The sequence below is a fragment of the Nicotiana tabacum genome, chromosome 15 (assembly GCF_000715075.1).
Source record: "Nicotiana tabacum cultivar K326 chromosome 15, ASM71507v2, whole genome shotgun sequence".
NCBI classification, from domain to species: Eukaryota; Viridiplantae; Streptophyta; class Magnoliopsida; order Solanales; family Solanaceae; genus Nicotiana; species Nicotiana tabacum.
The window spans coordinates 40,044,625-40,060,795 of record NC_134094.1 but is presented as its reverse complement, the minus strand read 5'-3'; the positions used below and the strand labels follow the sequence as shown (position 1 = coordinate 40,060,795).

The 16,171-nt window shown below is 40.2% G+C and overlaps 1 protein-coding gene across 1 annotated transcript in view; it reads right to left on the bottom strand.

Annotated features, from left to right (window-relative positions):
* LOC107810978 (NAD-dependent malic enzyme, mitochondrial) overlaps nt 1–5,632 on the bottom strand; it is a 46,682-nt gene extending 41,050 nt beyond the window's left edge. The window contains exon 1 of the mRNA XM_075230769.1: nt 5,250–5,632. Within this exon, the coding sequence (XP_075086870.1) occupies nt 5,250–5,426 (177 nt within the window). The 5' untranslated portion in view covers nt 5,427–5,632. The remainder of the gene's footprint in view (nt 1–5,249) is intronic.
* Between the last annotated feature and the right edge of the window lie 10,539 nt (nt 5,633–16,171).

The following is a 16,171-nucleotide window of genomic DNA, read 5'->3' as shown; positions in this document are numbered from 1 at the left end:
AGGAACGCAGTACGGGGCGGATCATTGGTACCGGGCGTGAATCAAACGGACTTTATTACCTTATACTTGCTAAATCACATGGACTCACATCTTGTCTTCCTTCTACAACTTGTCCTGTTACTGATTCACCAGATTTATTACATAAACGGTTGGGACATCCCAGTTTGTCAAAACTTCAGAAAATGCTATCTGGTTTATCTCACTTGTCAGCTCTAGAGTGAGAGTCATGTCAGCTCGGTAAGCATACCCGCTCCCATTTCCCTCGGCGTCTTGATAATCGAGCAGAGTCACCTTTTACTTTAGTCCATTCAGATGTTTGGGGTCCTAGTCGGGTCAGTTCCATCTTAGGATTTCGCTACTTTGTCAGTTTCATTGATGATTATTCCAGGTGCACTTGGATATTTTTGATAAAAAATCGATCTGAGCTGTTTTCTATTTTCCAGACTTTCCACGCTGAAATTTAAAATCAATTTGGGGTTTCTATTCGCACATTTCGTAGTGATAATGCCCAAGAGTATTTGTCTTCCCCATTTCAGCAATTTATGAAATCTCATGGGATTATTCATCAAACATCTTGTCCGTACACATCTCAACAAAATGGGGTAGCTGAAAGAAAGAATAGACATCTTATTGAAACTGCTCGTACCCTACTCATACAATCTCATGCTCCGTTGCGTTTTTGGGGGATGCCGTTCTTACATCTTGCTATCTTATTAATCGTATGCCATCTTCAGCTATCCAGAACCAAGTTCCATTCTCTGTCATGTTTCCCCATTTACCTTTGTTCTCTCTTCCACCCCGTATCTTTGGAAGCACTTGTTTTGTCCATAACCTTACTCCAGGAACAGATAAGTTAGCTCCTCGTGCTCTTAAGTGCGTATTTCTGGGTTTCTCGAGAACACAAAAGGGGTATCGATGCTACTCTCCTGACCTCCAGCGGTACCTTATGTCCGCTGATGTTACCTTCTTTGAAACCCAATCATACTTCACAGGTTCGGGTCATCACTTAGATATTTCTGAGGTACTACCAGTTTCATCTTTTGGAAATTCAGTCACTCCAGCTCCACCACCTACAGCTCCAGTTGTAGCTCCACCACCTATAGCTCCAGTTGTAGCTCTACCACCTATAGCTCCAGTTCCACCACCTACAGCTCCGGTTGTAGCTCCACCACCTATAGCTCCAGTTCCTCCACATAATCCAGTTCAACCTTCTGCAGTTCCACCACTCTTGACTTATCATCGTCGTCCACATCCAGCATCAGGCCCAGGTGATTCACGCCCCGCATCAGATTCTGCACCTACTGCGGACTTGTCTCCTCTTAGTCAACCAATTGCACTCCGCAAAGGTGTACGATCCACACTTAATCCTAATCCCCACTATGTCGGTTTAAGTTATCATCGTCTGTCGTCACCACATTATGCTTTTATATCTTCTTTGTCCACTGTTTCTATCCCTAAGTCTACAGGTGAGGCACTATCTCATCCAGGATGGCGACATGCTATGATTGACGAGATGTCTGCTTTACATGCGAGTGACACTTGGGAGCTTGTTCCTCTTCCTGCAGGTAAGTCTACTGTTGGTTGTCGTTGGGTTTATGCAGTCAAAGTCGGCCCGGATGGCCAGGTTGATCGGCTTAAGGCTCGTCTTGTTGCAAAAGGATATACTCAGATTTTTGGGCTTGATTATAGTGATACTTTCTCTCCCGTGGCTAAAGTAGCATTTGTTCGTCTCTTTTTGTCCATGGTTGTTGTACGTCATTGGCCTCTTTATCAGTTAGACATTAAGAATGCTTTTCTCCACGGTGATCTTGAGGAAGAAGTTTATATGGAGCAACCACCTGGTTTTGTTGCTCAGGGGAGTTTAATGGTTGTGTGTGCAGATTGCGCAGGTCACTATATGGTTTGAAACAGTCCCTCGAGCTTGGTTTGGTAAGTTCAGCACAATTATTCAGGAGTTCGGCAGGACTCGTAGTGAGGTTGATCACTCTGTGTTTTATCGGCATTCTGCTCCTAATCTGTGTATTTATCTAGTGGTTTATGTTGATGATATTGTTATTACTGGTAATGATCAGGATGGTATTACTAATCTGAAGCAACATCTCTTTCAGCACTTCCAGACTAAGGATCTGGGCAGATTGAAGTATTTTCTAGGTATTGAGGTCGCTCAGTCTAGCTCAGGTATTGTTATTTCACAGCGGAAGTATGCCTTACACATTCTTGAGGAGACTGGAATGATGGGTTGCAGACCTATTGACTCTCCTATGGATCCGACTGCTAGCTTCTGCCTGGACAGGGGGAGCCTCTTAGAGACCCTATGAGATATAGGAGGTTGGTTGGCAAATTGAATTACCTCACAGTGACTAGACCTGACATTTCTTTTCCGGTGAGTGTTGTAAGTCAGTTTATGGATTCTTCTGTGATAGTCACTGGGATGCAGTTGTTCGCATTCTTCGGTATATAAAGTCAGCTCCAGGCAAAGGATTACTATTCGAGGATCGAGGCCACGAGCAGATTATTAGATACACAGATGCTGATTGGGCAGGATCACCTTTTGATAGACGTTCTACGTCTGGATATTGTGTTCTAGTAGGAGGTAATTTGGTCTCGTGGAAGAGCAAGAAACAGAATGTAGTTGCTCGATCTAGCGCCGAAGCCGAATATCGGGCCATGGCTATAGCGACGTGTGAGTTAGTTTGGGTCAAGTAGTTGCTCAAGGAGTTAAAGTTCGGAGAAATCAGCAAGATGGAACTAGTGTGTGATAACCAAGCTGCTCTTCATATTGCGTCAAATCCGGTGTTCCATGAGAGGATTAAACACATTGAGATCGACTGTCACTTTGTCAGAGAAAAAATACTTTCAGGAGATATTGTTACAAAGTTTGTAAAGTCGAATGATCAACTAGCAGATATTTTCACTAAGTCTCTTACCGGTTCTCGTATTAGTTACATGTGTAACAAGCTCGGTACATATGATGTGTATGCACCGGCTTGAGGGGGAGTGTTAGTTTATAGATATGTATAGTATAGTCTTGTCCCACATTGGAAGAGGAGTAATATCTCCTTGTAGTGTATAGCTATAAATAGGGACATTTTGTATTGTATTTATCATCCAATATCAATAACATATTTTCTCCCGTGCTTTCTAACAATAATCATTCCGGAACCTCTAAATCACTTTCTAAGGAATTACATTTTATAATCTTCCTAGGGACCCAAGCAAAGCTCCAGGCAGCTTGACTAAGGTTTCTTTAAGATGTACTAGCCTACCATCAAAGGGTATCTAATGAATGCTTCAAACCACTTCCACAATGCTGAAATTTTTTAGAGGAGCCTTTGTTCCTCTTATATTGCTCTCATTTCGTAGGAATGGTGCTAAAGTACTAAAATCCTTTAGACTCAGTAGCTTGATTGGTTGTTTCCGTAAGATTTTATCAAAAGTACTTGTGGAAAGGCTCAAAAGGATGATCTCTAATTTAGTCAATACTTCTCCAATGGCTTTTATTAGTGATAGAAAAGAAATATCATGGATGCTTCTTTGCTAGCCCACTAGTGCAAATCGGATATCGAGAAAGCTTTCGATCATGTAAACTAGAACTTCTTGTTGAATCTTTTGGGACAGACGAGCTTTAGTCTCAAAAGGATCAATTGGATCAGTTCTGCATCTCCTCTCTAAGGTTATGTGCTCATATCAATGGTACATGTTCACAGTTTCATCCCTTCACAACAAGGACTAAAACAAGGAGGCCCTCTCTCTCTTTTTTTCTTTAAGGAAGAAACTAGCAAGATGCTTTATAAGTTTGTTCAAGCAAATTGGATCTTTGGCTTTCCGGACGATGCTCTGGCCTTTAAAGGCGAATATGTCGTATTTTCTATGCAAACGATACCTTCATTTTTTTGCGACACTGAGGAACATCATATTTACGTTATTAAGGATAATTCTTACTGTCGGGCCGCTTTGGACAACACATCAATTTTTCAAAAAGTTCTCTTTTTTTGTCAGTTAAGTTGTAAATATTCATCAACTTCATAGCATCTTACAATGCAACATTGGTTCTATTCCTAAGACATATCTGGGACTACTATTGAGTGAAAAGCATAAATACATCACTATTTGGAATGAGGATCTTGAGAAGATGGAGAAAAAAATTGGCAAACTGGATCAGAGAATATTTATCGTTGGGGAAGAGTCACAGTGTTGTTGATGCTCTTCCCACCTATGTTGCGCGGACTCTCCAAAATGATGCCGCACCCGTGTCGGATCCTCCAAAAATACACTATTTTTGGAGGATCCGACACGAACCCGATAACATTTTCGCAGAGTCCGAGCAACATAGCTTCCCACTTACAAGTTACACCATGTCCCCCTCTACTACTCTTAATTCAATCTTAAAGCGTATGGACATGTTGAGAAGAGTTTCTTTGAAATGGAAACAAATAGAGCAACTCTTTCTATCTATCTTATTAGATGGATCAATCTTACAAAAAAAAAAGGAAAAATGTGGGTATTGGGATCAAGAATTTGAAGTGCCATAATGGAAGTTTACAACTGAAATGGCATTGGAGATTGAATAAGGAGGATAATGCAAGCACCAAGGGTGTGGCTAGTGGTTAATAAAGGGGGGGAGAACCATAAGGTTTCAAGTCCAGATCCTAGTAGAGGCATAAAACACTAGGTGATTTACCATCCTAAGCATTGGTGCGCAGAGTTATACAGAACCTTGAGAAGATAATTCACCGATTTTTTCCTATCATCAACATAAGAAGCATCCATAACCAAAAGTCATGCCTAAACATCAACAAATTTGAGTTGGTTCTTTTAAGGAGGTAGAAAGTATTTCTACAAATAAAACCGAACTAAGAGTGTATTGCTAAAACGGTACAGGTGCAACAAAAGAGTACATTTTTAGCAAAAGTATGCCCCTTCTAATCCTCTTAACATCTAGAATTGAAATTTGAGTCAATGTTTGGGCACAGTATTAACTGATCAATTGTTTCTAATCAAAAAATGAATAATAACAATTTACAGATCATGAGATTTCAAAAACAAATAAATCAACTAACCCACTAAAAGAATTAAGTAAGACAGGAACTCATTTTACAAACCAAATAACGAGAATATGCATGCAAATTGTTGAGCTACTGATTTTAAACCAAAAAAAAAACACTTGAAAAGCAATGATGGATCTGGTAAATTCAGATTCAATATTTCATGAAACAGAATAGGGAATAATTTACTGTTTGATTTAGTACCTTGTTAAACCATGGATCGTGAAGAATGTCAAGACTACGTTTGTGAACAATGGTGGGACGGTGACCTTCGGTTGTGGTAAAATTCCTAGAAGAAGTTGAATTCACTGCTGTTACTCTTTGCTGTAAACGCCTCAGTAGAGTAGAGGAGAGTCGCATTTGATGAGAAACATTCGCCATTTTTCGGATCGAAGAGAGAACACAAAGGGGAAAGTGAAGTTCTTATTAATAAACCCTATAAATAATCACACACATATTCGATTCGATGTAGTGAAAAAAGAAAGATGCAAAAAAGTACAGTGGCCGGAAAAAGTTTAAACTGAAGGTAATTGAATAATGATTGTTCCTTTCCTTAAATGGGAGCAATTTTCAGGCATTGACTTGGGACAAATCAATTGTGGCGCCTACCAGCCTACAGTAGATTTGTCTCATAGCCTACTAATTTTAATTTTATTTTCTCCTTGCTTTTAAAACTAGCTAAATGTTGAGAAGTGTTATGAATATATTATATTATGGATGTTAATTTAGTACTTTATTATAAATAATGAGATTCCTGAAGAAACTTATTCATATGAGACTCCGCCATAAATATGTTTATATATTTAGTACTTTATTGGAAATAAGCCAACCGAAGAAACTTATCATTTCGGTACTCCGTTATGGATAAATATTACCCCTGGTACAAGATTATCTATATCTAGTACAGTAGCAGCTTGCAGTAGCAGCTTCCTTTCCTCTATAAGTAGAGGAGAATTCAATTCATTATGTACATCAGTTTCAAGTTGAATAATATATCAGTTTCTCTCTACACTTGTCTTTACTTTACAACCTTTATTTTATAACACGTTATCAGCACGAGACTCTGCCATCTCGAGCAAATACTTTGAAAGTATAAAGGTACGAACTTTTTTTTTATAAATAATGTCAAATATTTCTAAACTTGAGTTTGTAGCCTTGGATATATCGGGCAAAAGCTACATGTCCTGGGTGTTTGATGCTGAAATTCATCTTGATGCGATGGGTCTAGCAGACACCATCATGGACAAAAATCAAGCATCAAATCAAGACCGTGCCAAAGCAATGATATTCCTACGTCATCACATTGATGAAGGCTTGAAAATGGAATATCTCACTATTAAAGATCCAGTCATACTGTGGAATAATTTGAAAGATAGATATGATCACCTGAAGATAGTTGTTCTTCCACGGGCACGTTATGATTGGACTCATCTAAGGCTACAAGATTTTAAATCTATCAGTGAATATAATTCTGCTATGTTCAAAATTATTTCCCAATTGAAAATTATGTGGTGATAATATTACTAATCATGATATGTTGGAGAAAACTTTCTCCGCTTTTCATGCCTCGAATATACTCCTGCATCAGCAATATCGAGAGATGGAATTCAAAAAGTATTCTGAACTTATCTCACATCTTCTTATAGCCGAGCAACATAATGAGCTATTAATGAAAAACCATGAAAGCCGGCCTACTGGTTTTGTCCATTCCCTGAAGTGAATGAGACGAACTTCCACCAAGCTAAGCGTGGAAGAGGACGTGGCCCCAGTCGTGGTCATGGCCGTGGTCGGGAAAGAAACTCTAATCATGGTAATAATAATGTACCAAAGAACCCTCCTCACCACCAGCAGTGGAAAAGGAAGGAACAAAAGCATAAAACGGTGCAAACAGCAAAGGCAGAAAATGCATGTTATAGAAGTGGAGGAAATGGGCATTGGTCACGTACATGTCGTACGCCAAAGCACTTGTTTGAGTTGTATCAAGCCTCCCTGAATAAGACAGAGAAAAATGTTGAAGCAAATTTTATTTCTGAAGATAATTTAGACTTCATTCATTTGGATGTAGCTGATTATATTGCACTCCCGGAAGGAGAAATAAGTCATGTAATCGGTGATAAATCTGTATAAATGTAAATATTTTAATTTTTGTTGTTTGTAATAAATAGTATGGTTATGTAATTGTTGTACATAAATAAAAGTTATGCTTTGACAATGATGTTTACTATCATATTGTTTATGTCATTTTGAAGAATATGGATAATCCTCAAATTATGTTTGGATCAAAGACCAATCATGAAGATATTTGTGTAATTGATAGTGGAACAACCCATGCCATATTCAAAGATGAGAAATACTTTTCTTATTTGCATAAGGAAAAAGCAAATGTTTCAACAATTTCTGGTAATATAAGTTTGATTGAAGGCTCCGGAAGAGCCACTATATTTCTGTCTAAGGGAACAAAACTTATTATAGATAATGCATTATGCATTATTCTCCTCCAAGTTCCGAAGAAACTTATTGAGTTTTATAGATATCCGCCAAAATGGGTATCATGTTGAGATAATAGATGAAATGAATATGGAATATCTTTGTATTACAAAGAATATTTCTGGCCAGAAGTACATTGTAGAAAAGTTACCAACTCTATCTTCTGGCTTATACTATTCAAAGATTAGTACAATTGAAGCACACTCTATCATAAACCAGAAGTTTACTGATTCAAATATTTTTGTGCTTTGGCATGGCCGTTTGGGCCATCCTGGATCAATAATGATGAGACGAATTACTAAAAATTCGAATGGGCATCCATTAAAGAACCTGAAGATTCTTACAAATAATGAATTTTCTTGTGATGCTTGTTATCAAGGCAAAATGATCACTAGGCCATCACCAATTAAGGTTGGCATTGAATCCCTTGCCTTTTTAGAACGTATACATGGGAATATATGTGGACCTATTCACCCACCAAGTGGGTTGTTTAGATATTTTATGGTCCTAATAGATGCATCTTCAAGATGGTTTCATGTGTGCCTACTATCATCTCGCAACCTGGCGTTTGTAAAGCTATTAGCCCAAATAATTCTATTAAGGGCACAATTCCCATATTATCCTATAAAGGCTATTCGCCTTGATAATGCTGGAGAATTCTCATCTCAAGCTTTTGATGATTATTGTTTATCAGTTGGGATAAAAGTTGAACATCATGTAGCTTATGTTCATACTCAAAACGGCCTTGCAAAGTCATTTATTAAAAGCCTGCAATTGATAGTAAGACCACTACTTATGAAAATAAAATTGCTCACTACTGTTTGGGGCTATGCTATCTTGCATGCATCATCACTTACTCGTCTCAGACCGACACATTATAATAAATATTCTCCGTCATAATTAGTTTTTAGTCATGAACCAAATATTACCCATCTACGAATTTTTAGATGTGTTGTATATGTGCTAGTAGCACCACTACAGCGCAGTAAGATGGGCCCCCAAAGAAGGTTAGGAATATATATTGGGTTTGAATCACCCTCTATTATTCGCTATCTTGAACCATTGAAGGGAGATTTATTTACTGCTCGATTTGCAGATTGTCGATTTGATGAAATAAATTTCCTACAATTAGGGAGAGAGAAAAAAAAATCAAAGGAGAAATTATGTGAAAAGTTTCATCATTATCTCATTTTGATCCATGTACCCCTATATATAATCAGGAGGTCCATAAGATCATCTATTTACAGAATATAGCAAATCAAACTCCAGACACATTTACTGATTTGAAAAGAATAACTAAGTCACATATCCCTGCAGAGAATGTGCCTATCCGAATTGATGTCCCAGCAGGACCATCTACTAGCATAAGAGCTAGTGAACCTAAAGCATACCTGAAACGCGGTAGGCCTTTGGGTTTTAAGGATCGAAGTCCTAGAAAAAGAAAATCGACAAATGATCAAAATGATACTATGAAGGGATCTCCTGAAGAAACCCAAGATCTGATTAGTTCTGAGATTCCTGAAGAAATCAATGAACCCGAGACTCAAATGAGTGAGGAACTTTTAATAAGTTCTACTCGTGATGGGATTAATTTAAATCGATCTGAAATAGTGGTGGATAATATTTTTGCATATAATGTTGCACTTAACATTATGCAAGATAGTGAGAATCTTGAACCCCGATTTGTCGAAGAATGTCGACAAAGATCTGATTGGCCAAAATGGCAAGAGTCAATTCAATCGGAATTGAAGTCACTTGCTAAAAGAGTGGTCTTTGGACCAGTAGTCCAAACACCTACTGGTATAAAGCCAGTTGGTCATAAATGGGTTTTTGTACGAAAATGGAATGATAAAAATGAAGTTGAAAGATACAAGGCTCGCCTCGTCGCAAAAGGATTCTCACAACAACCTGGAGTCGATTATAAAGAAACATATTCACCCGTTATGGATGCCATAACATTTCGATATCTCATCTATTTAGCCTTACGTGAAAGGCTTGAAATACATCTAATGGATGTGGTTACAACTTATCTGTACGGGTCACTTGATAATGAAATTTACATGAAAATCCCTGAAGGATTTAAAATGCATGAAGCATATTCAAAATCTCTGGAAATGTACTCAATCAGATTACAAAGATCTTTGTACGATTTAAAGCAATCTGGGCGCATATGGTATAATCGCCTTAGTGAATCTTTGTTGAAAGAGGGTTACCTAAATGATGTTATTTGTTCATATATTTTTATAAAGAAAATGGCTTCAGAATTTGTTATACTTGTTACTTATGTTGATGACATAAATCTTGTTGGAACTCCAGAAGAGCTCCAAAAAGAATTTGAGATGAAAGATCTTGGAAAGACAAAACTTTGTCTTGGTCTGCAAATTGAACATTTAGCAGACGGAATCTTTATCCATCAATCTGCCTATACAAAAAGGGTCTTAAAACGCTTTTACATGGACAAAGTGCACCCATTGAGTACACCAATGGTTGTTCGATCACTTGAAGTGAATAAGAATTTGTTCCAACCTCCAGAAGAGGACGAGGAACTCCTTGGTCCCGAAGTACCCTATCTCAGTGCAATTGGTACACTAATGTATCTTGCTAATCCTACAATGCATGACATAGCATTTTCTGTTAATTTACTTGCAAGATATAGTTCTTCTCCTACACTGAGACATTGGAACGGGATTAAGCATATATTGTAATATTTAAAGGGAACTGTTGATACGGGATTGTTTTATGCTAACAAAGATAGTGCAGATCTTGTTGGTTATGCAGATGCAGGTTATTTATCTGATCTCCATAAAGCTAGATCTCAAATCAGATACGTGTTTACATGTGGAGGTACTGTCATATCATGGTACTCTACAAAGCAATCTATTGTTTGTACCTTTTCAAATCATGCTGAGATAATAGATATTCATGAAGTAAGTAGGGAATGCGTATGGTTGAGATCAATAATTCATTTTATTCGAGAAAAATATGGTTTGAAATGTGAGAAAAGACCCACAATTTTATACGAAGACAATGATGCATGCATAGCCCAATTGAAGGGAGAATTTATAAAATGAGATAGAACGAAGCACATTTCACCAAAATTATTCTACACACACGATCTTCAAAAAAATGGTGACATTGATATGCAACAAATCCGTTCAAGTGACAATCCGGCAGATTTATTCACTAAATCTTTGCCAACTTTAACTTTTGAGAAGATGGTATATAATATTGGAATGCGGAGACTCAAATATTTGAAATAAGATTTTTATCAGGGAGAGTAAAATATGTGCTATACTATTTTTCCCTTATTAAGTTTTTTCCCACAGGGGTTTCTGTGATGACCCGATAGGTCATCTTATATCATAGAACCTAATTCTGTGTTTTGAGGTCTCAAAAACCTTATTTTAGCCTTTATCAATTTGCGTGTGCAGTTCGGGTGTTCTTCCGATGGGTTCGTATTGAAATATGGGACCCAGGAGTATGTCCGGAATCGAATTCAGAGGTCTCTAGCTCGAGTTATGAATTTTTGTTGAAAATTGAAAATTTGGAAATTTAATGGTTTTTAAGAATTAACTGAGGTATGGTTTTGTTGATACCAGGTCCGTATTTTGCTTCCAAAGCCTGGTACAGGTCCACTATTATATTTATGACTTATTTGTTAAATTTAGTGAGAAACGGAGTTGGTTTGGCGTGATTCGGACCTTCAGTTGTGAAAATAGAAGTTTTAAAATTTTCTTGAAAAATTCATTTGATTTGGTGTCTGATTCATAGTTCTAAGCGTTATTTTGGTATTTTGTTCACACGAGCGAGTTCGTATGAGGTTTTTGGACTTGTGCGCATAATTGGTTTGGAGACCCGAGGGCTCGGGCGAGTTTCAGATAGGCTACGGGTGTTTTGAAACTTAGAAAATCTAGTTTTTTTGTGCTTCAGTTGTTATCTGGTGTCTTCTTTTTCGTGTTCGGGAAGGCACTCTCGCGAACGCGAAGAGTAAACTGGGGCAGGGTGATTTTTTTAATCGCAAACGTGGTAGCTGGGTCATGAACGCGAAGCAATGGGGGGCCTTACCCTTCGCGAACACGGCCAGCTTCTCGCGAACGCGAAGCTTGAGGTACCTGGGGGAGGGAACACTCGTTCTCCTACGCGAACACGAGCACTGGCTCATAAACACGAAGGCCAGGGGGAGCAGCCTTCACGAACGTGAAGGAGGACTCGCGAAGGCGAAAGCCATTTAGGCTGTTGCATATCGCGAATGCGGCAAGCCCTTCGCGAACGCGAAAAAGGCCTGACGCCCAGACCTTAAAACATTTCAAAAACGAGATTTTACCCATTTTTCATAAACTCTCCATTAGAGCTCGGCCTAGGTGCGATTTTGAAGGGAAAACTCAAAACCAATTTATAGGTTTGTACTCTTTAACTCATTTTCTTCCATTTCTAACATCACCCATTAAATTCCTACCTCTAATCTTTATTCTTTCATGGTAGAAAACTAGGGATTTAGGAAGAATTGGGGGGTTTTTGCAAATTGGGGATTTAGACCTCAATTTGGGGTTGGATTCCGAAACTAGTTACATAATCGGGCTCGGGGGTGAATGGGTAAATGAATTTTGGTCCGAACCTCAGATTTTGACTAAGCGGACACGGGTGTTGACTTTTGTTGACTTTTTCAATAATGGCCTAAATTGAATTCTTTGCAAATCGTGGGTAGTTCCTAAGGCTTAATTTGAATCGTTTGGTTGGTAAATTGCTAGATTCTATTGGTTCGGAGGCTTGTTTGAAAGGAAAAGGCGTGGTTGAGCTTTGAGTTTGGTTTTCGGAGCGAGGTAAGTGTCGTGGTTAACCTTGATTTGAGGGAATAAGACTTGTTTGTCTATTTGCTACATGTTTAAATAATGGGGAACAACGTGTATGTGAGGTGATGAGTACTTATGCGTTGTAGTCGGGTTAAAACATGCGGGCGGGGTTTGGTTTCTTGCAATTATAGCTTTCTTTGTTCATATTATCCATGTTTAGACTAGTATTGTTAAATTGATCGTTCTTATCATGTTTACGGATCTTCTGGTGATAATTGAGTATTGATTCCGAAGTTGAGGTTGATATTGTGGAACTAAATGTAAAAGTAAGGCTTGTACTTGTTATTCTATCTCTCTGTTGTTATTTGTTCATTGCATTATGGTAAGGGAGAGTGTTAATGTACGAATGGTGATGCCGTGCCATATTGTGAGTGCTAATGCACGAAGGGTGATGTCGTGCCATATTGTGAGTGTTAATGCATGAAGGGTGATGTCGTGCCATATTGTGAGTGTTAATGTACGAAGGGCGATGTCGTGCCATATTGTGAGTGTTAATGCACTAAGGGTGATGTCGTGCCATATTGTGAGTGTTAATGCATGAAGGGTGATGCCGTGCCATACTGTGAGTGTTAATGCACGAAGGGTGATGCCGTACCATGTTATGAGAGTTAATGCACGAAGGGTGATGTCGTGTCATTTCTATTGATTTTATGGTGAGGTTGAGAGTAAAAGCACAAAGGGTGATGCCGTGCATTTTTCCTTTACTGCATTCTTATTCTTATTGGTTCATAGTATATTGGTTGTTCAAGTTACCATTATGTTGTAGTTCTCTATCTCGTATTCCCCTCAGCATGGTCCCCCTCCCAATAGTATGTGTTTAGCTGTTATTTGTACATATACTATTAAATTGCATAGGTTTGCTATGTAGGTGTCTTGTCATAGCCTCGTCACTTCTTCATCGAGGTTAGGCTCGACACTTACCAGTACATGGGGTCGGTTGTACTGATACTGCTCTCTGCACTTCCTGTGCAGATTTTGGTATTGGTCCCAGCTGATCGAAAGGCGTAGCGGCTCGGACTGGTTCATCGGAGACTCAAGGTAGATCTGTTGGCGTTCGCAGACCTTGAAGTCCCCGTCTATCTTTTCTGTTTTTTTTGTTCAAACAGTTGTATTTCTTTCAGACTTTTACTTTTAGTAAATCCTAGAAGTTCGTGAATTGTGACTCCAAATCCGGGTGGTAATAATTAATGAAGTTTTTATATTATTCCGCACTCTCTGTATGTCATTTTAACTTCCTTGCTGTTATTTACTGAATTGAATAAGGATTGGCTTAATAATTCTCTAACATTGGCTTGCCTAGTAAGTGGAATGTTAGGCGCCATCACGGTCCCGACGGTGGAAATTTCGGGTCCTGACAAGTTGGTATCAGAGCACTAGGTTGCCTAGGTCTCATAATTCATGAGCAGGTTTAGTAGAGTCTGGAGGATCGGTACAGAGATGTCTGTGCTTATCTTCCAGAGGCTATGAAGTTTAGGAACCATTTCACTTTTATTCTTCTCTGTCGTGCGATTTTATTCTATCATTGTTGATTGAACTCTTCTATTCTTGTCCTTCTGCAAATGGCGAGAACACGTACCGCATCTTCACCTGAGCAGCAGCCAAAGCCTCCAGTGGTAGCTCCTACGAGGGGCAGAGGCCGAGGTAGGGGCAGGGCTCAGCCCAGAGCCCGAGCAGCAGCCCCAGCAGCGGAGACTCAGGTAGAGTTTGACGAGGAGGTTCCATCCCAGACTATTCCTGCCGGACCAGCTCATATTCTGAAGGGGTTCATTGCCACCCCAGTGCTTCAGGACGCTTTGGTCACATTTGGTAGGCCTTATGGAGAGTGTGGCCCGGACTAGCGCATTTCCCATGGCACCACCCGTCTCTCAGGATGGAGGAGGAGACTAGAATCCTGGTACTCACACTCCGGAGCATATGGCTCCCCAGTATCAGACTTCAGCCGCTCATCCAGTCAGAGTAGTTCAACCGATTGTTGCGGCATAGACCGGTGATGGGTCAGTTATGTCTTCTGAGGCTTTATGGAGATTGGATAGGTTTACCAAGCTCTTTCTAGTTCACTTTAGTGGTGCTTCTTCAGAGGATCCCAGGAGTATCTTAACAGATGTCATGAGGTGCTACGGAACATGGGTATAGTGGAGACCAATGAGGTCGATTTTGCTGCATTTTAGATGACTGGTTCCACCAAGAAATGGTGGAGAGATTATTTGTTGACCAGACCGGCCGGATCACCTGCTCTTACTTGGGACAAGTTCTCTCAGCTCTTCCTAGAGAAGTTTCTCCCTATCACACTGAGAGAGAAGCACCGTCGTCAGTTCGAGCATCTCCAGCAGGGCAGTATGACTGTTACCCAGTATGAGACCCGTTTTGTAGATTTGGCCCGTCATGCTCTTCTTCTGCTTCCTACCGAGAGAGAGAGAGAGAGGGTGAGGAGGTTTATTGACGGACTTGCTCGGCCTATCAGATTGCAGATGGCTAAGGAGACTAGGAGTGGGATTTCTTTTTAGGCGACTGCCAATGTCGCCAGGCAAGTCGAGATGGTTCTTGCTCAGGGAGGTCAGGGGTCTGACAAGAGACCACGTCATTCCGGGGGGTTCAACGTTGCCTCATCTAGAGGCAGGAGTACTTTTAGTAGAGGTCATCCTCCCAGGCCATTTCAAGCAGCACTCCAGGCATCCCACGGTGCCTCGGGTAGTCGTGGCCCTCATATGACTTATTCCGACCAGCTTGCCTACAGTGCACCACCAGCTCCTATTTGTGCACCTCCGCTCCAGAGTTTTTAGGGTGGTTACTCAGGTTGACAGGGTTAGTTTCAGGGTCAGCAGTCACTGTAGCCGAGGTCCTGTTACACTTGTAGTGATCCGAGACACATTGCTAGATTTTGACCTCGGGCATCGGGCAACTCACAACATCAGGGTTCTCGTGCCATGGTTCCGGCACCAGTTGCTGCACCGCCTTCTCAGCCAGCCAGAGGCAAGCATCAGGCAGTCATAGGTAGAGGCCAAACTGTTAGAGGTGGAGGCCAGGCCGTTAGAGATGGAGGCCAACCAGCTAGAGGTGGTCCTAGAGATGTAGTTCAGAGTGGTGGGGCCCAACCCCAATGTTATGCTTTTCCAGCCAGGCCTGAGGTTGAGTCATCTGACGCTGTTATTACAGGTACTATTTCAGTTTGCAGTAGAGATGCTTCAGTTCTATTTGATCCGAGTTCTGCTTATTCCTACGTGTCATCCTATTTTGCTTCATATTTGGTTGTGCCTCGCGATTCTTTGAGTGCTCTTGTGTATGTGTCCACACCTGTGGGAGATGCTATTGTTGTGGATCGTATTTATCATTCGTGTGTGGTCACCATTGGGAGTCTTGAGACTAGTGTAGATATTCTACTTCTTGATATGGTCGATTTTGATGTTATCTCGGGTATGGATTGGTTGTCACCTTATCACGCTATATTGGACTGCCACGCTAAGATGGTGACCTTAGCCTTGTCGGAGTTTCCTCGATTAGAGTGGGGGGGGACTCCTGGCCATTCTACCAGTAGGGTTATCTCTCATATGAAGGCTCGGCGTATGGTCGAGAAGGGGTATCTAGCTTATTTGACTTATGTTCGCGATTCTAGTGTAGAGGTTCCTTCCATGGATTCAGTACCAGTTGTTTGTGAGTTTCCGGAGGTGTTTCCTGCAGACCTACCGGGATGCCATCCGACAGGAATATTGATTTCTATATTGATTTGGCTCCGGGCACTCAACCCATCTCTATTCCTCCATATCGTATGGCCCCGCCAGAGTTGAAAGAATT